This window comes from Budorcas taxicolor, chromosome 2 (genome assembly GCF_023091745.1).
Source record: "Budorcas taxicolor isolate Tak-1 chromosome 2, Takin1.1, whole genome shotgun sequence".
Classification (NCBI taxonomy): domain Eukaryota; kingdom Metazoa; phylum Chordata; class Mammalia; order Artiodactyla; family Bovidae; genus Budorcas; species Budorcas taxicolor.
Window position 1 is genome coordinate 135827512 of NC_068911.1, and position 26896 is coordinate 135854407.

General features: G+C 34.7%; 1 protein-coding gene across 1 annotated transcript in view; it reads left to right on the forward strand.

Moving 5' to 3' along the window:
* NBEAL1 (neurobeachin like 1) overlaps positions 1-26896 on the forward strand; it is a 128294-nt gene that overhangs the window by 12981 nt on the left and 88417 nt on the right. The window contains exons 3-9 of the mRNA XM_052659759.1: positions 2743-2824; positions 3380-3507; positions 8343-8425; positions 12404-12489; positions 15108-15414; positions 17071-17177; positions 25913-25996. Coding sequence (XP_052515719.1) covers positions 2743-2824; positions 3380-3507; positions 8343-8425; positions 12404-12489; positions 15108-15414; positions 17071-17177; positions 25913-25996 — 877 coding nt within the window. The remainder of the gene's footprint in view (positions 1-2742; positions 2825-3379; positions 3508-8342; positions 8426-12403; positions 12490-15107; positions 15415-17070; positions 17178-25912; positions 25997-26896) is intronic.

A 26896-nucleotide genomic window follows, 5' to 3' on the forward strand; every position in this document is an offset into this window, starting at 1 on the left:
TCTCTCATGGATCTTAGAAGCCAGGGCAAATAAGTAGACATGGCGAGCCTCCACGCCCCAGATGGGAATTCAGCCAGAAAATAAAGTAAAGAGGAGACACGGGGGAAACCAGTCCTTCCAGTGACTGGTCCGACCTCTATTGTCTAGAAAGGCCTTTTATACCTTTTTGATTGTACATAGAGATCAATGGGTAATACAAAATTATGCAGCGTTAGCAGCCCAGACTCTTATCAAAACCAGGCTTTTCTCTCTGCATACCTAGTTGTACATACAAGTCTTAGGTGATTTACATCATCTTCTGGCCAAAAGGGCCAATTAACATTTTACAGCCTTTTTTCTGATAAGAGTTTGTCAACCAGAAGACTTATTTGTGGTGTTCTTCTCAAAGTCTGGTGCCACTCTCAGAAAGCACTAAATAAAGTTACATTCTTAAATAGCAAAGATACAGCAGTTTATAACAAGTAAAAGGAGTACAGTGATTTATAACAAAAGAAAAGTGATTAACTCAAAAGTCTAGTGTTGCTAACATCAAAACTATTATATATCTTTTTCCATATCCCATTTACATTGATTAACATCCTCCCAGATGCCTAAAAGATAAAGAATATGGAGGCCTGGCGGCAATCATTGAGTCAACAGTGAAAACCCGTCACCAATATGATTTTTAGCTCTTTAGAAAAGGTTCTGTATCTTTAAGATGCTTTTAAGCCTTGTGCCTCTCATGGTTAGGGGGCTGTAAGCAATTCACAAGCTGTAAGAGGTCCGGGGGAACCTGTTAGGCAAGCTAGAGAGTTATCAGAGGGGGTTTAACTGAAACATCCCTTTCAAATGCAGAAGACTAAAGCCCTGAGTTGACTTTTTCCAGAGACTATCAGAAGAGCAGAGTACAAAAGCCAGCAGATTTTTGGTTTTTGGGGTACATGCTCAGGAAATACCAGGGGGACACCCTGAGATCTGACTTGCCTTGCCCATCACATCTCTGCCACATGACCTTGTCACGGGTGGGATTCCTCACGCTGGCTCCCAGCAGAGATGCAGCAGTCGGTGACTAGAGCACAGATCTCCAATATTTGGGGACAGGGTCCTTTTTGCCCTTAATGGTTCCTGTAAGCTTCTTCCAAGCTGCTTCTGGAACATATGCACAGCTGTTTACCACATGTCTGGGATGGGGATTGGTAGCTGCTGCTGTGCTAATAGCTGAAATTTAAATTAATGTCCATAATGTAGGACATTAATTGCAATTTACCATCCAAAACGTCATATGAAAGTTACCAGCCTTCATTAGAGGCTCAAGGTTTCCAAAATACTTACATCAAACTGATTTTGACAGTGTAACTGTTTCTAGGTGGGGAGACAGATTCCTTGTGCTTCCTACTTGGCTGTCTTCCCAGAATCCTCCACAGGCTTTGAATGTTACCTCTGCCTTTATGCTCTGCTTTCTCAAAGATGTCCTGCCATTCTGACTTCTTAAGAAGTCTGTTAATTCAGTTAATTTTTCCTGTTCTTTTAGCATCTACTGGATTTTAAGATACAGAGTATTTTTCAAGGTCACAATGTCTCAGAACTTAATAGAGTTTTTGTCTTAATAGAATTTTTTTTTTTAATCTGTAAAGAAAAAGACTGGCGAGGTTAGATAGAGTACACTTTAGCATTTTATGTGTCATGGAAAAAATGACTCTTTCGACCCTCTGGGCTGTAGCCCACCAGGCTACCCTGTCCATGGAATTCTCCAGGCAAGAATACTGGAGTGGGTAGCCATTCGCTTGTCCAGCGGCTCTTCCCGACTCAGGGATTGAACCTGGGTCTCCTGCATTGCAGGTGGATTCTTTACCATCTGAGCCACCAGGGAAGCCCCTTTATGTGCTATACCTCAATCTTGTTAAAAATGGAATAAAAATGAGGGTCAGATTTTAACTGAATGCCATGCCCTTGTTAATCCATTGCTTTACACAAGGCATGTACTCCGCCCTCTTGGAGTATGTATAGATATCCACCCTTCTTTCAGGCTTTTTAATACAGTTGAAGAGATATATTATGAGTCTAAAGAAAGTGAAAGAAAGTGAAGTCGCTCAGTTGTGTCTGACTCTTTGAGACCCCATGGACTGTAGCCTACCAGGGCTCCTCCATCGATGGGATTTTTCAGGCAGGAACACTGGAGTGGGTTGCCATTTCCTTCTCCAGGAGATCTTCCTGACCCAGGGATTGAATGCAGGCCTCCCACAATGTAGCCGGACGCTTTACCATCTGAGCCACAAGGGATGAGTCTAAAAGGGGAACCAATCAGAAAGCAAGATGATAACTGTAAAACTACACAAAATGTCTTATAAAGGCCATGATATGTAGAAAAACCAAGCTAAGAATCTACAGAAGAAAATAGCAACAAATCTGGAAAGAAATAATCCACAATGTATGTATTTGCTAATGTTCGAGTTGTAAGAACATTAATGACTTTTACTCTTTCTACTTTGTGATACTTTATAATTTTTCACAATAAGCAAATGCTAATTAACAAGTATTTCTTATTCTCTGTTTATAGTAGTTAAATACTGCTTGAGTTGTGTTTTGCATTCTCAGTGGGAAAGCAATTATGTAATCAAATTGATTTTAAGTTTTAATGAATGTTATTTCTACTTCATTTGCCAACAAGTGTTCTGAAAATCAGTCTGAATATATGAGCATGCATTTTTCTCACCATTCATATGCAATATATATATGGCTATTCTTTTTCTTTTCCTCTCACAGAAATCTATCTAATGTAGAAGAAATTGGGACCTGCTCATATATCAACCATGTTATCACTATGACAACACTCTATATTCAGCAAGTAGGTGTGAATTAATATATTCCTTTTTGTTGCTTTACTGAGAGTAATTAGTTTTTACTTTTTAAAATTTAGTGAAGTTAAATGTTTTCAGAGGAGATATTAATTGAGAAGATCATTAAATTATCATTGAGCACATTATTGCAGGCATCTTATGCATATTATCTAAAAGTAGAAAAACAGTTATTAATACATTTTGTTATTTTAATTTTAAAATTGAAGCATTTTGTAAATGGCTTTTTAAAATGGCACAGTTTGTCATTTTATGTTTTTGTTATTTATTCATCAAATAGCCCTCTTACTGAAAGCATCTTCATTTTTGGAAAAATGTTTGGCTGACAGTTTGAAACCTTTCCTAGGAAATATTTAAAATTTGAGTGGTTATATCTAGTCAATATGATTAACTGACCTGCAACTGACCTGAAACTTAGGCTTATTTGAATAAAAATTATTTGTTATTATTAGATGAATGAAACATAGTAATCTCTTAATGATATTGCACAGTATGTCATATGGCTTAATATTTAAGTGCATATAATTTTATATTTAAATTCTCAGTTAAAAAGCAAAAAAAAAGAGAAGGAATTGGCAGATCAGACATCTGTTGAAGAATTTGTGATCCATGCATTGGCATTTTGCGAAAGTTTATATGACCCATATCGGAATTGGAGGCAACGAATTTCAGGGTATGTCTTACAGTGTTCATTTGCACACTTAAGGTCCTAGTGAATGTAATTCTTCAAAGCAGGTCTCATTCTCTATGAAAGCAACTGGTAAGTTGTGTTTGAGGCTCCATCTCTATCTCTGAAATAGAGAGGTACATTGGAGGTAATGAATTAGTGATAAATGCCACTTCTGGATAATTAATTCGCTCTGATTTTTTATTTTGTAATGCAATTGAATGCTAATAATCTGATGGTAAAAAATCTCAGAGCACAGTAGCATCAATTAGAGTGTACATATTTTTCAAGGAAATTTCTCTTTTTATAAAAGTATATTTCATAATTTGTAAATGAATTTTAATAATGTTTTATGTATTAATGTTTATTTTAAATTGTGGACCTTGTGTCAGCCAAGGTCTAGTTAGGAAAACAGAAACCAGTGCTTTAAAAGAGAGCATATAGCAAAAGGAAAATTTTAAGTAGGTATTAGTGAAGTTGCTCAGTCATGTTGGACTCTTTGCGACCCCATGGACTGTAGCCTGCCGGGCTTCTCAGTCCATGGGATTTTCCAGGCAAGAGTACTGGAGTAGGTTGTCATTTCCTTCTCCAGGGGATTTTCCTGGCCCAGGGATTGAACCCATATCCTCCCGCATTGTAGGCAGATGCTTTACCCTCTGAGCCACCAGGGAAGGATTAGAGGATTCAGAAAGCAAAAGGGGGGACACTGGTGTAATATAGAAATAGTGTCTTTAGACCGCAGCTCCTTCCCTGGGGCTGTGGGAACAAAGGGAAGAGTTTGGAGTTATCAGAAACTAGGTGTTTCAGAGAAGGAGTCCTGCAGTTCCTGGGTGTGAGATTTCTGGGGAAAGAGCCCTAAGGCAGTGCTGATATCACTGAGCAGCCATGAAGAGGCTGGTTCTGGGATTGCCAAAAATAAGCTGAAGACAGAAACCAACTGTGAATGCCGTAGTTAAGAACTGTTGGCTGGTGAAAAAAAGAAAAGGAATAAAGAATCATTCCCCTTTCAATCATTCAGTCTTCCAGTCTCCATTTAGTACCACGTGTTGATGAAACCAAGACTGAGGTACCTGGAGAAAAAGAAATATAGTTTGTAGTATGCCTCTTGCAGCATCACAAAGCAGATGAAATGTGGAATGATGGACTGGTAGCTTAGCAACAAAGGCATAATTACCAGTACACAGCTCAAAGAGTATAAAAAACTCAGATGACTTTCTTACCTGTGGGAAAAGAATAGGTATATTGTCACTTACAGTCAGATCTCTTTTTTTCAGTCTCCCTGTCTGCTGTACTTTCAATCTGAAGATTTTTTATTTTCAATGTAATTTGTCTTGTTTATAAGCAATTCTTACTTCCTACAACATTTCGTTACTAGAATGTTTTGATTTTTTTTAAATAGGATTTTCAGGATTTCCAGGGTATGATACCCTCACTTTGAATAGCCACCATTGAATAGTGGTTAAGAATTAATAACTGAGAGAACATGTATATAGACTATGTGGTAGCACTTTGTATGTTCTATATAGTAATATTTTATTGAAATAACACATCTTTTAGGTAAAGCAAGAGAGTCTAATAGAAATAATAGGAACAAATACTCCAGCTATTGAATATAACTGGATTCCCAGGTAACTCAGTGGTGAAGAATCCACCTGCCAATTCAGGAGATGCAAGAGACACTGGTTCGATCCCCTGGGTCAGGGAGATCCCCTGGAGGAGGAAATGGCAATCCACTCCAGTATTCTTGCCTGGAAAATTCCATAGACAGAGGAGCCTGGCAGGCTACAGTATATGGGGTTGCAGAGTCAGAAATGACTGAATGACTTATCACTGCCATTAAATATAATGATCCTATCCACTTATACATTTGCTTTCCTTTATATGTTGAAAGAAGTTGTCTTTTGTCATAAACCATGGAGGAAGAAAGGAATTCATAAGTCCGTACCTGTGATTGATTGATAAAGATAGGGAGAGAGAGAAAAATAAGGGAGTAGAGAGGGCTCTTGCTTCCAGTAGAAGGGCAAATGACAATTAGGAATGCACAGGGGATGCTGATGTTTGGAAAGAATCAACATTTTGGACACATTATAGGAAAGTTAGGAATCCCAATATACAGCGGCGAAAGTTTGGTAAAGAACATGGGTTTTGCATAATTTTAAAATGCTTCTCTACAGATTCCTTTCTTGTTGCAAAGAATAAATTAGTAATTATTTTGTACAGTACTGGATAGTACATTGACTGGATGACCAAAGTTAACATCATCATTGAGAAACAGGTGGACACCCTGTGCCTGCAACTGTGATATGCTAAGAAGGACCCATCATTGCATGTATAATAGTCCAGCTAAGAATGTGTGATCTGAATCTTAATTGTATGGAAACATGAAGCAAACTCCAAAGGGACAACATTTTAGTGAATAAAAGGAAGAGTTAGGAGACAGCAGTCTTTAAAAGTATCACAGAGAAAATGTGTGGAAATGTTTTAGATTAAAGAAGGTAAAAGAGATGTGACTGCCAAATGCAATGCCTGACCCTGGATAGGAAACTATACTTAGGGCCGAGAAGGTGGGAATGCTATAGGACACTGTTAGGTCAGTTGACATACTGGATTATAGTAGTAGTTTCGATAAATGTGTAACATTAATGGTAAGTGTATTGAAATTTATAACAGTACTATAATATTATATATGACAGTATCCCTATTCCTAGGAATTATTCACTATCAAGTATTTAGAGGTAAAAGGGCATAATCATAATTTCCCTTAAATGTTCTGAAAAATTATAGGTCTCAATATGTGTACATATGTAAATACACATATATATAAATATATATGTATATATATTTTAGGGGAAGAGTAAGCAAATTATAAAGCATTTAGGATAAAATTTTAAACAATAACTCTGAGTAAGCGCTTCTTGAAGTTCTTTATACTATTTTTATTCTGGCAGCTTTTGCCAGAGCTTGAATTTATTTCCAGATAAAAAGTTTAAAAATTGAGAAAAAAAAGTATGTTCTAGGTAGGATGGGAACACACAAAAAAAAGCATAGAAAAATTGACTGGGGGACATAACCTTTAGAAAACTGAGATGCAAACAAACATTTTGCATCCCTCTCAGCAACCTGTTGATATGTATTGGCATCAGCTAGGTGCTAAATGCTTGGCCAGATACCAGTTAATAATGGAGCAACCAAATATACTATGTTTTAAAAATGGTACATTATTAGCTGTTCTGTTTCAACCTATTGAAAGCATGCAGTGCAAATTACTTATGCTCTGATACCTGTATGATATAATTGTTTTCTCCTCTTTTAATTCAGCTTATTAAATTTTACCACAAGTATAATGGAAATTATTTATGTTTGAATGTCACATCTAATACAGGGCCTTTAGAATGAGTCATTAATCACATATCACAAGAGTATATTTTTATTGTGTTAGTCAAATGAGAATCTTTATTGTTGTTTGCAGTACAGGATCTTTGGATAGGATATATATTCTATTAGTTAATATCATAATTAATAATAAATGTGCAAAATGTAAATAATATTGTGGAAAAGCCTAACTGAAGCTAAATCAGATTTCATCCTTTTAAAATTAATTTTTCTACAACATGACTGATTTTTTTATTTTTTTTACAATATTACTCAGTTTTTTATTTTAAACTAGTAATATTTATATTGTTTAAAGACATGCACAAAAAACCTTGGTAAGGTCTTAATTAAACAGGAAGATCCAGTGATGTTCTAAGATGTTATGTTTGTAAATACAGAAGTATGATAATTCCTAAGCCCTCTGGAAAATGGAAATAGGCATAGATTTGGAAAACAATGCAGTATCAAACGGTGTCTGATATGATTTCTAGTGAATCTCGATATTAGAGCTGAATCTTAGAACTTTTTACTTGATTAGTACTGAGTCCTATCCTGTTTGTCTTATTCTATGGTCAGTTGGCTTTTCTTTCTTTACAGTTATAAGGAAAATAATTTCAATAACGTAATGGAGTATTGTTCAGATTGTTAAGAAGGCAGCTTAATGTAGTGCTTTTGCTATGTGGTTGTTCTCCAATATTTTCTGTTTTTGTTGGCTCTAACAGTGTTAAAAGCATGTTCAGGGAATGAGGAAAAAAATGTATATATATATATTTCTAATTTTCCAACAAGCCACCAGTTGCTGATGTACCATCATAACAGTAACCTTTGTTCCCTAAATCCCACACCCACCATGCCCGTCTAAGATACACTCACTTTGTGTTGAATTGAAATGTTCTTGGTAAAAGCACATGCTGTTTGTGTTGGCCTTACTGAAGTCAGTAGAAATATTTCAGCCATCAAAACTACTAGACTTGTGATTAAAAACAAAAGTAATTCCAGCCCTCTAGATCAGTATCCTTCATTGTGGAGGAAGCCAGTAGTATGGAGTCTGTGTGCCCAGATAAAATTTCAGAAAGTGGCACAAAATAGCTTGAGTTTAGTTGTGCTGTATAAGCTACTGCCTTAGGTGTCAAATTAGCAGCACTATTGACTAAATTCTTTTACAGATTGGAAATTTTAAAACGCTAGTTCCTTTTTCTATTTCCAGTTGTTATGAGGCTTTTAATGTGGCTACTATGTTTCACCAGTAACTGTTGTAAATTTTTTTGCACAATTCAAAAGAAAAAATCCTTTCAGTTGATGAGCATTTACATTATTGGCCAGACTTCCCTTTCAAGATTATTCCAATTCTGGTGGTGTATTTTTAATATACAAATGAAAAGCAAACTATTGTTTATCATTGTTTTTGCAATTGTGCCTTCTCCGTTTGCCCATGTTGTAATATACCCTTAACTTCTTTTTAATGGTAGACGAATCTTTAGTACTGTGGAAAAGAGCAGACAGAAATATAAACCAGCTTCTCTCACAGTGGAGTTCGTCCCTTTCTTTTATCGTAAGTAACAGCTCTAATTTCTCTTGCTTTGATTCTGATGTTACTCTGATTATTCCTTATTCTTATTCTGATTCTGCCCTTGTTTCAGCTTGTGTATTTATAAGATAAAGATTCTAAGAACCTGTTACTAGAGTACTTGATTGTTATTTTGCTATGATTATTCCTCTTGGTTTCATTTAATTTACTGTTCTCTAAGTGTTTTTCTTTTGAGAAGAGCTGAATGTTTTAAAGACAGTAGTATATTTTGGAACTTCAGAACTTTTACTGAAAATAATCTTGAGAGAATTGGTTCCTATTTGTATGATCTATATGGACTCTAGTTTTCTTTCTTTAAAAATTGATTATGCTGTATTTCAAGAATTTAGAACATTTTGCAGACTGTAATAGCAACCCCCTGTGTTTCCCACTCAAATTTGTCAGATTTTAACCTTTTGCCATTTTACCACATTTTTGTTCACCGTTTTTCCCCCTAAGAAATAAAATAAGACAGAAATAGGCAACTGATCCTGCCCAAAATGTCTTCCCTGATGGCTCAGACGGTAAAGAGTCTGCCTACAATGCAAGAGACCCAGTTTTGATCCCTGGGTCGGGAAGATCCCCTGGAGAAGGAAACGGCAACCCACTCCAGTATTCTTCCCTGGAAAATCCCATGGTTGGAGGATTCAGGTGGGCTTCAGTCCATGGGGTCGCAGAGTCAGGCACAACTGAGCAGATAACACAAAATGTACATAAAGACATTTGGTTCTATGTGGTTGGAAAGAGTTAGACATGATTTAGTGACCAAACAACAGCAAAATGTCCATAAGACACGTGGCTATGCCAAAAGGTCCTTGAAATTTGGTCCTATCCAAAATGAGCATATTTGGTTTGTGCTGAATAGTTTTGGGTAGGACCAAATATCAAGGAGCTTTTGGCATGGACCAAATATCTTATGGACATTTTGCACAGGACCAAAGGTCTGCTTATCAATTAGTTCTTTGATTGCTTGGTGAAGATGACTGCAGTACTTTTGACCACCAGTAGTGATACTGGCTTTAGCTAGATAATCAAGCTCATGTGTCCACACTGGGAAAGCCAGCGTTCCAGTGAAACAGTGTAGGCATTTCTTTTCAGAAGGAGATCTCACAACAGTACAAGGGCTTTACTTGGATTTTCCAAGTGAGGGTATGAAACCAAATTGATGGGTGTGTGAGCCACCCTGGCTTTGAAGTGCAGTATCCCATTAGAAGACGTTTATACCATTATACCCGTGAATGTAACTTCTAAATCCTAGGAAAGGAAATGCCTAAATTACAATTTACACTGAAATCAGGGAAGCCCAGGGTTATAAGTTCCCATCAGGTTATTTACAGTCATCATAATCTTTCTTAGTCCAGATCAAGGGTCATTACCATGAACAGTGTTGCCTGCTAACACATTTGTCACACATTGACTATCTACATTTGTCATATTTCCAGTGATTTAATTCTTGGTGCATTTTCTTATAGAGAAGGAAGAAGAGTTTTTCTTACCCTGCATAGAGTGAATATCTTATTTTTCAATACGTTTCCATTTAATATTTTTGCATTCATTGATGATATTTGCAGTTATTTCATTCAGCATTGCAATATTGTCTTCAAATTCCATTCTTATACTTCCATAAGTTGTTATATTCTGTAAAAAGAATTTTCCCTCATCAATTGGAGATACATTACAATTATTCCTAAAAAGGCTGCATAAAGTACTTAAATATTTCTCTTTTACTGTTTTCAAAATGAGTTCAAATAATACTTAAATACTTAAGTAATACTCAAATGTTTTATTTCTCCCTTTTTTATGTATCACTGTGGACTCAGTCTTTTATTTACTCAGTATTTTAGAATCAGTTATAGGTTTTTTTTTTTTAATACTTGTTTTTATTTCTTTGGTGCTCCAGGTCTTAGTTGCAGCATGTGGGGTCCTTGACTTTTGTTGCACATCCAGGATCTTAGTTGTTCCATGTAAAATCTAGTTCCTGACCCCAGATTTGAACCCTGGGCCACTTGCATTGGGAATGCAGAGTCTTAGTTACAGGACCACCAAGAAGTCCCTCAGTTGTAGTTTTTGATGGTAAAATTATTCTAAACTTGATCACTGAGAATATTTTCTCCTAGAATGTTTATCTTTTCATTTGAGTCTTTTAAAACATAGAAATTTTAAATCTGAATGGAATCTAATTTATAAAATTTTTCTAATGATCTGTGGTTTTTGTGTTTTCCCAAAGAAATCTTGCTAATTACCTCAAGATCATGAAGATTTTCTCTTATGTTTTCTTCTGTTAGGTCAGTTACCTGTTTTAAGTCAGTAAAACAGACTTGTATCTAGCCTAAGGTTTCTCATTATTGTTCCAGCAATATTTGTTGAAAAAACTGTTCTTTCTTCTATTGAATTACCTTGGCACATTTGTCAGAAATTGGTTGACGGTAAAACATGGGTTGACTTTTGGCTTCTGCTTTTTGTTGCGCATGTCTGCCTTTATGCTGTTTCCACACTGTACTGATTATTGTGAGTTGATACTGAGTCTTGAAGTCATTAAAACCTCCAGCTTTATTCTTCTTTCTCAAGTTGTTTTTGCTATTCTGGTTTATTTGCATTTTAATATATATTTTAGAATCCATTTTTAAGTATTGTTACAAAAAAGCTTGCTGGGATTTTGATTGGGATTGTATTGAATCTCTGGGACTATTTGAAGAGAATTGCCACTTTAAGAATATTTAGACTTCCAACTCATGAGTCTGATGTATCTCATCAATCATTTGTATGTTGCTTATTTTTTCAGTCAATTTTACATAGTTTTCAGCATGTAGATTGTGCACATATTTTGTTAATTTATCCCAAAATATCTATCTCAAGTGCTTGTAGATGTAAAGTCTGTAAAATAAACTATTGCAGATCTTTTAAAAAGCGATATTTTCATGTCTCTTTCTATCCATGGTAATATTCTTTGCCTTGCCTTGATAATATTTCTTGCCTATTTTGTCAGATACTAGTATATTGCTGACACTCCAACAATCTTACGATTAGAATTTCCATAGTGTATCTTTTTTTACATCCTCTCTATGTGTTTCCTGGCTGAATAGAACTCTGTCATGTGTGTGAAATCTGCCCATTCGGTTTACAACTTCTTGTAGGTTTTTGCCTGTCTGGTAGGCTTTCATGGTTTAAATAAGGATTGGTACTTGGACTCAAAGTGAGCCCTTTGCATATTTCTGGATTGCTTTCTCTGCATAGCTTCCTCCCTTCTAGTACTGCTTTATGAATTCCAGTTGCCTAGGCCTCCCCCAACTTGTAATCTGTCTCCTATCTCTGGAAATAGCCATGTTCCTTTAGGGTTCCCCCTTTCTGTACATTTGTTCAGAAAATGTCTGTAAACCGGAAACCGAGATGATCCTTGAGTTCACTTTCAATTTCTAGAACCAAAAAAATCTCTAAAACCTATTTTGTCAAATTTTCTAGTTATTTATAGCAGGAAACCTTGTATAGTGAAATTATTCCAACATAGCTGAGATGTCTTAATGTTTTAAATTTATCAATACTTTTTAACTTAAAATTGTTCCTTTTGGAATGATTCTTGTCTAAAATTGGAAATCATTCTCATGTTATAATCTTGACTTTGTATATAGTGATGTATGTGAAAGGATATTAATTACTGAATTGTTAGCAGTATCAAAAGAAAGTGAAAAAGCATAAATGTTTATCAGTAGAGAACTAGTTAAATAAATTAAGGTATGACACTGTAGTGGAATGCTCTCTAGTCATAAAAATGAATAAGGGAGATGTATATGTTAAGATTGGTGGTTTCTCTTTTTTTTTCTTTGGAAAATGCATATTAACCTTGCTTTTTAATAACTTTCAGCTTTTCACAAATAATTTTTAATATTTCCATTCAAACATTCCTTAGAAATCAATCATACTGTAAAAGAGAAATCTCATATAGTTATTTGTGTATTGTATTCACAGAGTGTTTTCAAGAAAGTGAACATCTCAAGGAGAGTCTTAAGTGTTGCTTATTGCATCTCTTTGGAGCCATAGTAGCTGGTGGGCAGGTGAGGAACATGTTGAAAGTTAATCTGTAAAATGACAGTAAATAGTACAAACAGGTTTGCCATGGATTATTTAATGAAGTCTTTGTCGTTTTGCAATTTAATGAACAAATATTTTTCTGAAGTTAAATCTTATTTAAAACTAATTTACTTAGTTTTATTTATAAATTTCAAAAACACCGAAGTAATAATATTAGCATTAACTATAAAATTACTGCATAAATAGTTAGATTTAACAGTTTTTGGTATATGATGTTCTTAGTTGTATTGACTTTCAGCTTCCAGTTGTTACTTTAGAATATAGAGAATAGTTATCCCTAATAGTTCATTTGATGAAATCAGACTTTCATTTCCTAGGACATATGAATTTAGTCACTTTTTTGTCTACTTATAATTATTAAGTTCATACGTACATGGTTTATATGCATTTTTTCAACCAATTCAACTTTTAAAAATTATTTACAATAAAGAAGTTTGAGTAATGTTTATTTTTTTCAGTTGAATGTCTTAACAACTGTGGTAAACTTTGAGTCTAACTGCTAGTTGAAAACAGGATTATAGTTCAGAAGGAACATTCTACTTGTTTTATTTAACCACAAATTTAGATCAGAAGTTTCTGACACATTTTGTACCACATACCCTTTTGGCAGTCTGATATAGCCTCTTGTCAGAATGTTTTCACGTGCCTGAAAGAAAATACACACCATCACAAAGGAAACTATACTGAAATGCAGTTACTAAAATATTAATAAAACAAGTCTGTTACATAGTAATGGGCTTCTTTATAACATATCAAATTAAAAAATACAGTAGCAAGTCTAGTGACTAATTTCGAAGAAGAGATTAGCATAAGTGATGTTTAAAGACACTGTAACTGTAATACATGAAAATGTATATCGTTTCTACCGATGACAAAATTATGGGTATTGCTAATAATTCTGCTTGGGTTTCCTAGTGGGTCACCTTGCCCTCTCCTCTTCACTCTTGTAGAAGATAAAGAGTCTCCGTTGTAAGAGGAATGGTGACCAGAATCTTATTTTTCACTTTATTTGCTTTGTCACTTTCCTTTATTAGCTAGTATCCATCTTTTGCTTCAGTTCCTCCCCATTTCCATCATTTCTTCACTACTAAGAATTAGTAAGTGTACAAGAACAAAATTGGAAATGGCATTCTTTTTGACTAATGGAGAAGCTGGTTTGAGCCCATACCCTTTTTGAACAAATCCAGACTTGTTAATGCCTCCAGGTAATTGAACCCTAAGAGATTTCCAGTAATTAAAACTCACATGGAAATCAAATGGATATTTAAAGGCCAGTTTATTATTTTATATATGGAAAATAACTCAAAATCTTATAACTGGATCATAGCTATAGTTACAACTATATTGAAATCATAAGACTGTTGAATATAGCCTCAATACAAGGGTATTTAGATAAATTGAGGATCTAAAAGACACCTTTATCATAAAGAGTTGGAGATTTAAAGTCCAATGATTGGTCTCCCTTTCCTCAGCATCATGCCTGGCTTCCTGCTAGCATATTTATGCTGTTTCATGCTATGTTAAGAGCAAGGGCTCTGGAGGCAGACTGAATCCTATGTCATTTCTAACCGGTTGTATGACCTTGGATGAACTATTTATGTGTGTTTTAGTTTCTTTATTTATAATGTGGAAATAATAACACACAAGGACCAAATGACTCATTGTGTATGTAAAGTACTTAACAAAGTGCCTGTGATTATAAGCACGAAATATATCATGGGTGTATCAGATTTATAACTCCTTAAAAGTAAAAGTGAAAGTCGTTCAGTCCTGTCCCAACTCTTTGCCACCCCATGGACTCTAGCCCCCCAGGCTCTATCCATGGGGATTCTCCAGGCAAGCATACTGGAGTGGGTTGCCATGCCCTATAGCAGTAAGTAGTAAAGTTCTAACAGCTAAAGTTAGAAGTTTACCGTTTTCTCTCATTAAAAAAAAAAAAAAGCAGTAAACAGTCCAGAGTGAATTTGGTGGCTTTAGGATCTTCGGGGACTTGGGTTCCTTTTGAATGTCAATTTGTTATCCTTACTGTTATGTCTTGGGCTACAAAATAGCTTCTGGAGTTCTGGCCATCGTGTCTGCCTTTGGACACAAAGATAGGAGGTTAGTGAAGGAGGAGACAAATGGCAGGTGCCAATTATTTTTGAAGGAGATCCGGAAAAGCTGACAGCATCTCATTTGCAAAACTCCATCAGATAGCTACACAGTTGCAAAAGGTGAAAAGGCCAAGATCCAAGGATCCTTCCCTCTTTTATTTGTAAAGTGATATCCTCTTCCTGGTCTACTGCCATGTATTCTTGACCAAGGACTACCCCTAGCTACAAGGGAGGGTGATGAGTACGTTTTCTATATGAGCAGATGACTCTCTGAATAAAATTAGAATGCTATTAGTAGTGAAGAAAAGACTTAATATGTGTAAAACACCAGCAGTGACTATCAGAGTATCCATGTAAAAATTTTTAAATGTTGGTTTGTAAAGAAAAAATTTGTCTGCAGATTTATTAAATTCTTTTTGTTTTTGCAAATGTGCAGCACTTCAGTTAGGTTTGGATTTCACTCTTTTTTTTTGTCTCTCATGTTTCAGAAGAATGCTTTGCAAGCAATTTCTCCAGCCACCATGGAAGTTCTTATGAGAGTTTTGGCTGACTGTGATTCTTGGGAGGATGGAAATCCTGAAGAAGTGGGTAGGAAGGTGGAACTGACTCTGAAGTGCCTTACAGAAGTGGTGCATATCCTTCTCACTAGCAGCTCTGATCAGCGTCAGGTGGAAACCAGCACTATTCTGGAGAACTATTTTAAATTGCTAAATTCAGATCATTCAGCTTTACCTAAGCAAAGGAGGTCCAGACAGTGGGAAAACCGGTTCATAGCTCTTCAGATCAAAATGCTGAGTGAGTATTAGATGAAGTTTATTCTGTTCAGTTTTCTTTGAATCTAGTTGTTTTACATTTCTATTCTCCATTTTCATTTAGAATTCATGGCCATTGTATAGAAAACAGTGAATGTTTAATTCAGATTTTGTGTGAGTGTTTATAGATTTTGACTTTAAAATAATGTGGAATTGATTTGTCTTTCACATATTTGCTTTAGCAGTGACAACATTGAGCCATTATATTCTCTTTTGAAAGTTGTAATCCTCTCAAAGCATCAGTGTTAAAAAAGAAAATCAACTGTGATTTTGAAATTTTAGGAGAAGTAAATTTTCAGGAAGTGCCATTTGTAAATTTCTAACCTACCGCAAAGGGTCATACGTAATCAGTTTGTATGTGTTTCTCTAACATCTCTATAGCGATTGCTTCAGCATGGCCCTCCTCTTGAGAGTTTCTGGTTTCTTGTTTTGTTTTGATTCCTGGGATCCTCTGTGTGTGTGTCTTGCTCTTCTTTCTTTCTTTGTGTTGGTGGTTCTGTGTCACTGCGCTTCTCTCTCCCCCTTCTTTCCTCCCTCACCCAATTCCTTTTCCTCTCCCTCTCTCTGCTGCCTGCAAACTCCTTAACCAATATATGTGGTTTCTTTTTGTATTCTTATTAGATGAATAGGTATACTGATATTATTAACTGAGAGTTCCTTTTTATAGAGATAAAATATTTTCATTATAGCGGAACTAGAAAATTCAGATAAGTTAAAAGAAAAAGATTTTTATATGCTTCCATCTGACATAACCATGGCGTCCCACGATTCATGGGGTCGCAGAGTCGGACATGACTGAGCGACTGAACTGAATGGTTTGTTGTATAACTCTATTGTGGGTATGTGTGTGGTGCCCAATTTAAAAAATACTGGACATCAAAATCTTGGTGAAACTTAATGATTCATTACAACAGTGTTTTGTATATAGATTCACATTATATAGTTTCTATTCTATGTTATAAAATGTAATGTTTTAAAATTATGAAGTTTATAAGGGAATTTGAGTCTTTATTGCATGGACTTCTTTTTTGTTATGAACTTTCATATTACCTATGTCAAATGCCCCTTGATTTCCAAGTGAGAATATCATTTTAGTAGGAAATAGGACCAAAGCATCATCACAAATAGATTAATTACCTGACTCTCATTTTCATGATGGCTATATGTTAATTTTATGCTGTATAAATGAAACTGTGTTGCCAAATATAATGAGATGTTGCTTATTCATAGCAAGTTGGAAACCACAGTTTGTTACGCTTAAGTTATAATGGAAGAACACCTAAGTAAATCTCTGAAAAATGTTTATAATTTATATATGCAAAAATAAATATTTTTGATAATAAAGTGTAAAAATGTTCACTTTTCTTATCAAGAAATAAATGACTGAGTGAGAGTGAAAGTCACCTAGTCGTGTCCTACTCTTTGCAATTCTCTAGGCCAGAATACTGGAGTGGGTAGCCTTTCCCTTCTCCAGAGAAGTACAGGATTTGTTTTCTATTCCGCCTCCTTATTATTTCCTATTAATTTACATCTATTTGTCAGCTGAAATGCCTAAGTTAACTATACAGCTAGAGTGAATGTTTCTGTGATCCCAAATATTCCACTTTATTAATGGATAATTTTGTTTTTATTTTCCTAGATACCATCACAGCCATGTTAGACTGCACAGATAGACCTGTTCTTCAGGCTATTTTTCTTAACAGTAACTGCTTTGAACATCTCATACGACTGCTACAGAACTGCAAGGTATTTTTCTGTTATTACTATTATTATTGTCTTTAATTTTAAGGAGCTATTATTTTGTTTATGTTTTGATTTTATCTTGAGCATATTATAATCATAGCTAAATTTTTTATTGTGGTAAATACACATAACATACAATTTACCATCTTAATCATTTTTAAGTATATCATTTAGTGGTATTAAACACATTCTCATTGATGTTGCAACCATTACCACCATCCATTCCCCATAACTTTTCATCTTGTAAAACTGAAAGTCTGTATCCATTAAACAATTTCACATTCTCCTGTCCTTTCAGCCCCTGGCAACTACTATAGTTTCTGTCTCTATAATTTTAACTACTCTAAGTACCTCATATAGGTGGAATTATGCAGTGTTTGTTTTTTATGACTGGCTTATTTCACTCTGCATAATAACCTCAAGATTCATCCATGTTGTAGCATTTTGCAAAATTTCCTTTCCTTTTAAGACTGAATAATAACTCATTGTATGGATATATATGTGTATGCCACGTTTTGTTTATTCAGTCATCTGTTGATGGACTCTTGTGTTGATCTTACCTTTTGGCTATCGTGAATAATGTTGCTGTGAACATGAATATTACCAATATCTCTTCCAGACCCTACTTTAAATTCTTCTCGGCGTATGTTCAGAGTGGGCTTGCTAGATCACATAGTAATTAAATTTTTGATTTGTTGAGGAACTGCCTTACTGTTTTCCATAGTGGCAGCACCGTTTTACGTTACTGTCAACAATGCACAAGAATTCCAGTTTCTCCCATATTCTCGTCAACATATGTTTTCTCCTTCCTCCTCCTCGTCCTCCTTTTCTTCTTCTTCCTCTCCTTTATTTTTGATAATAGCCATCCTAATGGGTGTGAGGTGGTATCTCATTGTAGTCTGATTTGCTTTTCTCTAATGATTAGTGATACTAAGCATCTTTTCATGTGCTTATTGGCCATTTATATTGTCTTTAGAAAAATATGAGGTTCCTGGTGCATTTCTTAAGTTTTTTTTTTTTAGCTTTTTTGTTAAGTTTTAAAATCTTTTTTTTGTTACGCATTATTAAAATTTGGTATGAGCATTTGATAAGCATATGTTTTTGTACTTTTGTTTCATTTAAGATTATTTCATTAGCATTTTCCAGAGAAAGCAATGGCACCCCACTCAGTACTCTTGCCTAGAGAGTCCCATGGACGGAGGAGCCTGGTAGGCTACAGTCCATGGGGTCACAAAGAGTCGGACATGACTGAAGTGACTTAGCAGCGGTAGCAGCAGCAGCATTAGTATTTTCATGTGTTGTGATTTTAATATTTATATATTATTATATTAAGTGAATATATAACTTACTTAAATATTCCCTATTAGTTAAGTATAGTATTAGTTAAGTATATAGATACTTGTTTCCAGTTTTGTTTGCTATTACATAACTCTTTAAAGTTTCATGGAACAGAATTCTATTTCTAATACAACTATTAGATCAAAGGGCATACATTTTTTAAAGCAGGGAGCACTGTATGGAAATAACTTATAAGTGGAAAATGTAGAAAAGTAGAAAAACAAGAATACTATTAGGGTTCTTGCTGTATACCTCCAATTTGCTTATTTTTAAAAGTTTTTACTGATTTACACTTGTAGCAGATTTGTGTATGAATACATAGTAACTAATATCTCTGATTATTATATATTCCCATAAATATCAAGATGCCACCAGAAACCTTTTAGAGAGCTTCTTGAAAACCCTTTGAAAATAAAACTACTTCAGAGAGCTTTTACTTTCTATTTGAGGTGTTCCTTTCATGAATTCCCAGTTGAAAAATAATAGGGGTTCATTCTGATTTTGTGAGAATATTCCAGAATAAAAATTTCAACATCAGCTCCTTGAAGTTTTCCACACAGTTAGGAGAGTATCTTTGAAAGCATTATGTTACTATGTTGCTTAGCTTACAGTAAAACTGTAAAGAATAGCATAAAATAGTAAATAATATATTGATAAAATAAGTCAGAATGAATACTTATGAAGTCAACACAAGTACCAAATTACCACTGAAGCGTCAAGATTTCTCTGTCCACCTTTTAAAAATCATTCTTGGGGAAGAAATCCTAGGGAGGTGAAAGCAACATAAGAGAAATGTTTGTAAAACCTTCTCTGTGTTGTAAAAATGCAGTGTGGCTTTATGGATTATAATGACAACTTCAGTGATAGACAAGATCTCACATGTGTAGGGAAACTGTCAATCACATACTACAGAAGGATGAATCACTAGGATAAAATAATTTCTACTAAAATTTTTAGTGTGCATTTATACAGTGTGTGAAACTAAGAGATAATTTTTAAAAATCTCTGTCATATCATGGTCAGCAGTACATTTTTTTAAAAATACAAAACTGTTTGACATAGCTGTCATGACAACAAGCTAATATTTATTCTTTCTACCATGTTAGAAGCCAAAGTTTCTTATAATTTAGACCTTGAAACTTGCTGACGGTCATAATGATTTAAAATTTAATTATTTGATGGGCTTTCCTGGTGGCTCAGTGATAAAGAACCCTCTTGCAAGTGCAGGAAACACTGGTTTGATCCCTGATCTGAGAAGATGCCACATGCCTTGGAGCAGCTAAGCCCGCGTGCCACACTGTGGGGCCTGTGAGTTGTAACTGTCGAAGTCCACAGGCCCTAGAGTCCGTGCTCCATAACGAGAGAAGCCACTGCAGTGAAAAACCCACACACTGCAACAATAGAGTAGCCTCTGCTCTCCACAAATAGGGAAAAAGCCCATGCAGCAATGAAGACCCAGCACAGCCAAAATAAAAATAAGGAAATAAATAAAATTTAACTATTTTATGCCATTTGGGCTTCCCTGATAGTTCAGTTGGTAAAGAATTTGCAGTGCAGGAGACCCTGGTTTGATTTCTGGGTCAGGAAGATCTACTGGAGAAAGGATAGGCTCAGTTCAGTTCAGTTGCTCACTCGTGTCTGACTTTTTTGCAACCCCATGGACCGCAGCACACCAGGCTTCCCTGTCCATCGCCAACTCCTGGAGTGTGCTCAAATTTTGGCTACCCATTCCAGTATTCTTAGGCTTCCCTTGTGGCTCAGTTCATAAAGAATCCACCTGCAATGTGGGAGACCTGGGTTCAATCCCTGGGTTGGGAAGATCCTGTGGAGAAGGGAAAGGCTACCCACTCCAGTATTCTGGCCTGGATAATTCCATGGACTGTATAGTCTATGGGGGTCACAAAGAGTCGGACACGACTGACTTTCACTTTCACTTTGATGCTATTTATCACACATTTTGCTTTTGAGAAGAAACCCATTTTGGAGAGGAAAGCTAGGTTTTGGGACCTGAGCCTTTTATCCTGGCAGTATTATTTGTGGAATATTCTAGTCAGAATCTGTGTAGATTCCTCACTAAACATTAGAGTCATTAAGTTTTTTTTTTTTATTATTTCGTAAAAAGTAAATAGCTCATAGCTTCATTGAGTTACCCAAGCCCCTTCACCATGATAAGGCTATGATCCATGGTGTATTGGGATATAGCCAATTGACAGTGTTGTGATAGTTTAAGGTGAAGAGCAAAAGTACTCAGCCATACATATGCATGTATCCATTCTCCCCTAAATTCCTCTCCCATTCAGGCTACCTCATGACATTGAGCAAGGTTCAATGCTCTCTACAGTAGGTCCTTGGTTATCCATTTTAAATATAGCAGGGTATACATGTCCATCCCCAAAGGACTTAAGTTTTAAAAACAAAGGAGAACCTTGGAAATAAACTGTCCCAACTCTCTTCTTATACAAATAAGGAAATATGTCCTAAGATATTAACTGACCAGCCCATGGTTAATGCTAATATATGATGGAGGTAGGATTTCTTACACAGGTATTCTGACCCTAAGCTCATTGTTACATGTGGTTTTCTAACTGTATTATTGGTACTTAAAGTCAATGTTTAGTCAGTAGAAGAATGTTTTCTGTGTATTAGGAATAAGAGAATTACAGGTTTTATTCACTGTATATACAAACATTTGGTGGAGATAGGTGATATGATTTATGAATGTATAAAAATGTTTGACATCTTGTGAAAACTTAAGTTCCTAAATGTGTAATAGGATGCTACAGATGTCTGATTGATTTCTGTTTAAATTTTTTTTTAAATAAGTAATGAATCATTTATTCTTTTATATAATAATACAGAATCAAGACAATTGTCATTTAAATATTCATACCCATTTGAAGCATTGTCAACTAAAGTTTAAAGTATCATAAACAATTCATGAATTACATGGAAATCTTTAGGCTTTCTGCTGCAGTTTCTACGCTTTCTTTTTGCTCTTCTTGCGTGACATTCACCAACCACTTTAAATACACATTAATTTCTTTGAATATTTGTGTAAAAACTAATGAGTTTCATCATACTATAGCATATTTTAAATATATTTCCAAGGAATCATATATTTAACTTTTATAATAGGTATGATGAACTTTAAATACTTGAGCATTATTTTGTTTTACTATACTATATTGAATTTTGAAAGGGGAGATATGCTTTGAGTTTATGAAAATTTTTTTTAAAGTTGTCCAAAAATATTTAAATTAATGTGAAGAAAAGAACAGCAAATTTCTAGCAGCAAAGAGGATTCAAAGCCATTATGCTGACTTTAGTACTTTGCTAGTTGAAATCATTTTTAAAAAGTATACATATGTATATAAAGTTTCATTTGAGGACTTAAGATTCTGGAAAGCTTTTGATGTTGTGGCCTTGCTCATCTAATTTGTTTTCTTTACTTTTTTCTCTTCTTCACATCTACTCTTTAAAATCAACTACCGTAGAAATTCATCATCATGACAGTCTTAGTAGAAATGAGAATTTAGGAGAGGAACAACGAAAGAATACCTATGGAAAAGAGTGTTAGGAGTGAATAGACAGAAAGGTAAAGTTGAAAGCCCGACTTTGGGAAGCACACCTCTGGACACACATTGCCGTAATGACTTTTGACATTGAACAAGTTTCTTTTTATTTTTAAAATATAGATTTTTATTTATCTTGTAGAAAAATACGGTGTGGAGGTTTCAGAGAAAAAATAAATATAAAAATATATTTTAAATATTTTAAAAATGCATATATATGTGCATAATATTTAAATTACCACAAAATATAATAGCAATATTTATGTGTATATTTTTAATGTAGATGTATTTTCCTTTACAAAATTGGAATACTACTGAGTGTTATTTTGCTCTGCTTTTAAGTATTTTATATCATGAATCTTTACATAGGCCATCATGTATTTTTTGAAAGATTACTTTTAATGACTGTAAATATTTCAACAAAGCAGTTCTCAAATCATGAGAGCCCCAAGATCATTTTAGGGAGTCTTTGAAGTCTGATCTTAACAAAGTTTCTTTTTGAGGCTAATTTTCTTATTGAACTTTAACCAAAACAACATTGTAAATGTCTGAATGCAGAAGCAGATAGGAGAGTTCATTTGTTTTCTCTTAAGCCGGACATTTAAAAAATGTGCGAAAAGTGTAAAAGCAGTACCATCCTTATCAAGGTATATTTTGGAAAACACAGTTATTTTTCATAAATATGTAATTCATAGATACTCCTAATCCCTCTTTCTAGTATACAAGATAGTATAAATTATGCTTAACTGTTGATAATTTTGGAGAGTACTGCTGTAAATTTTTAAAAATTTATTTTTAATTGAAGGATAATTGCTTTTACAATGTTGTGTTGGTTTCTGCCATACATCAACATGAATCAACCCTGATTTTTGAGAATATTGCTATAAAATTTTTAACAAAATATGTGGTCATAAATTTGGGAAATGCTACACACTGACCTCCCTTGCCAGAGTACATATTAGCATATTTGATTCTCTGCGAAGTATTGCCAGAAAGACCCCTTTTTTAAAGTTAAATAGTAATTCACAAGCATGCATGGCTACAGAACCATTACTATACATTATTTACTACAGTATCTTTAGTCTGTCTCAGTAGCAGTTTCCTTCTTTTCTGAGTCATTCTTTGCTAATTCTTGAAGAATTCAAGAATATTAACTAAGTATTCCTAATAATTATTTAATTGTTGCTGTTGTTTCTGAATAATAATAATTAATTATGTCGCATATGTTAGTTGGTCATTGAAAAAATGGATAGTCGATTGTCATTTTAAAGTGGTATACTTCATGAGTGGCTTCCTGGATTTATTTTCAAGAGACATGGCAATCCATTTAAGCTTCACTTCTACTTGTAGGTAACAATTTAATTTTCTTTCTCCATTATTCTTATCTCTGTTTTTAACAGCTATTTTTAAATGCTAACAGTAAGGTGGCAGACAAGAACGAGAAAGACCTTGCCAACAAATTACTGACAGAAATGAATGAGGACCAGGTATCTACAAAACCTGCATCTTGTATCAGCTGAAGACCAAAATCAGTCAATGGGAGCACCTGTTCCTGTACTTTTCTTCTTATGTTTTAAAGTACACAAACCTTATCTATTTCTAATCTTGAGTATTTTTGAAAATTATTTTTAAAATTAAAAATTGCTTTTATCTAAAAGATAAATATATTGAAATCTTGCTGAAGGATATAAACAATCAACAGTATCCCATGCATGTATGTGTGTTTTCTTTTCAGTTTGAGACACAAAGTACAGGAATGGGATCCCAGTTTCAATGCTGTCCACCTGGTGATGACTCCATATTTTGGGGGCTCCATTTTCTAAGCATTGTGGTATATTGGGATCTAGGGCTTTGTTCGTGAATATGTTTGATCAATTTTAATATCTTGATTCTTTGCCTCTTGTTGACAAATAATGATTATAATCCAATGGACAACCCAAATCTTGGAGGAAGGGAAGAAGATGCCAAACTCTTTGAGTCTTAATTTAGCATATTTTTCTTTTCTAAAAATTCAACTGTATATAGGTATCAGACTGAAATATAAAATTCATCTTGTAGTTTGGAAAAATCTACCTATAAAAATTGCTTTTTTGTCTTTCCTAGAATGTCTGAGAGAGCTTACATACCTGATGTCTTTTATTAACATTATCTTAATGACCAGATGTATATACAGATCTATGGTATAAAAAGAGCCATGATAATCTATTATTTTCTCTTCTGAATGTGAAATATCAGTTACAGACTGCTCTTCTGTATTTCTCTATCAGTTATAGTTATCTTTTTAGAGGTTTACAATTAGTATTCCTGATTAAGGCACTGTGTGCCTAGTCCTCTTCTATAGAGCCTAGACAAAATCTTCATTGTATGAAATTCTTTGTGCTAGTAGTTTTCACACTTAGTTGTATGCAGAATGTTTAATGACTATGATATTTATTATACCTGTTCCATGTTTATTTTATGCAATAGTGCTTAATAAACAAACAACATCCACAAAAGTCAAGATACCAGCTTTAAATAGCTTGCCTGAAAGTGGTAGAGGTTAGCTTACAATGACAAAGATCTAATCATTGCCCTTTTGCCCACACCATTTTTAGTGGGAGGAAAAGAGGGGAATTCAATTTGTGGGATAATGAGTTTCCAGTCATAGTAACATATTTCCCAAAAGTAGATTTCGTGGACTGGTAATTTTTACAACTTTCTAGTCCTCAAACTGTGCTTTTGTGGTCAACTAAGTCCAATCTTTAACATTCATATTCAGTTTTTTTTATATCATTGATATTCTATTTTGGTTTTGTTTTCAGTTTGCTCTGAATGCACTACCCTGAAATTTCACACATCTCTTCTTATAGAGGCTTCCCTGATAGCTTAGTTGGTAAAGAATCCATCTGCAATGCAGGAGACGGTGGTTCGATTCCTGGATCGAAAGATACCCTGGGGAAGGGATAGTCTACCCACTCCAGTATTCTTGGGCTTCCCTTGTGGCTCAGCTCGTAAGGAATCCACCTGCAGTGCGGGAGGCCTGGGTTCAATCCCAGGGTTGGGAAGATCCCCTGGAGAAGGGAAACTCTACCCACTCCAGTATTCTGGCCTCGAGAATTCTATGGACTGTATAGTCCATGGGATTGCAGAGAGTCAGATATGATTGAATGACTTTCACTTTCTTCTTTTTGATGAAGCTTAAACAGACAAAATGGAGATGGTATTTATTTATTTGTTCTTAACAGCTTTTGGCATTAAAGATTGCCATCTAAAAACATGACAGTGCTTATAGGTACACACTTCATTTTCTGTGCTGCCTCAAATTCTGTATTTTATGTACAAATAGATGTACGTTGTTTGCAATTGTGATTGATAGATTGGTATAGGCACATACCAATTCATTTATAACATAGGGTTTGGAAAATATAGAGACAAGACTGTTTTATACACCTTATTATACTTGCTAATGAAATTTTAACCTAGGTAGTTTCAAGTGTAGTTTTGAAGGAAAATTAAAACATATCATGATAGCCTTCCCTCCCTTCCTTTTGAGATTGTCCATTACTTTTAAAAAGCATGTATGAAGCTTGGTGTTTTTTCTTCCCCTCCCAAAACATTTTAGTGTAATAAGTGAATGTAGCCTTATTCTCTTTGACACATGGCTTATTTTCTGTCAAGTATGTAACTTGTCTTACAGGTTTTGCTGTTTCAGAAATCCATGTCATTGGAAGAGGAATGTATTGCATGTTAAATAATTTTTTTTTCAGGTTTTCAGAGAAAAGGTTTCCTAACTGAATATAAATCTTGAATACATTTATTAATTTCTTTCTTTTTTTCCTTTTCTGCTAGGTGTTTCAGGGACAGTTGGACTGTTTGGCTGTATCAGCTATTCAGGCTTTGACAGCAGTAATGAACAAATCTCCAGCTGCTAAGGTAAAACATAAGTCCTCAAGCTCTAAAAGGTTATCTTAGATACACCAGTTTTCACTATGTAATTCCCAAAGTAGTATATGAAGTATATAATACATATAGTTTCACATATAAAATGAAATAGTTCACAGAATATCTCATTTTTGCATAAGAATCACTTTGCTGATAATTTAAAAGACAGAGTGCTTTTATTCACTGAGGACTGATTGCAAGCTCCGGAGCTTTACAGCATCAGTCAGTGATTGGGAAGAGAGCAGTGGGGTTAAAATGTTGAAAGCATCATTTTAATTGATTATTTGATTAATGCATTTACAGACTTAAAATTTATATCCTAATTTTTGTTCATTAATAAAGTAATCACCCTTTCACTATTCGGTCAGTTTATGACTGCCTACAGTTTGAACACTTTTCATATGTGAATAGACCTATCAATTTGGGACTTGTTTTTCCAGATGGCCTTGGAAATTCTGCTTCTTTGTTTGTAGTCACTGATCCTCAGGGTTTTCTTTACTTTTTCATTCACTACCACTGACCCTACCCTGCAGTCCACTTACACTGATTTTGTGCTAGTAGTTTTCCCACTGAGTACTTTTAAGGATTAGTGGTATCTTCTATGTAAAATGGTAAGCAGAGTGCCAGGCACATGGTAAGTGCTTAATAAGCATAAATGTCTATTATTGTTTTCACCATTTTACTTTCTTATCTGCCATCTCTTATATATTTCATTCTTCTTAGAATTAGAAATGAATGATCCCTTGTTCCCTAAGCCATGCTTTGAGTCATATTTCTTACATTCCATTGGTTTTTGTTAGAAGACTAACTTTGTCCTATAAGTGTTACTATAAATAACTCATGGCTAAATTACTACTGAATAGGTTTTGGCAACTATTATAGGCTGGCATG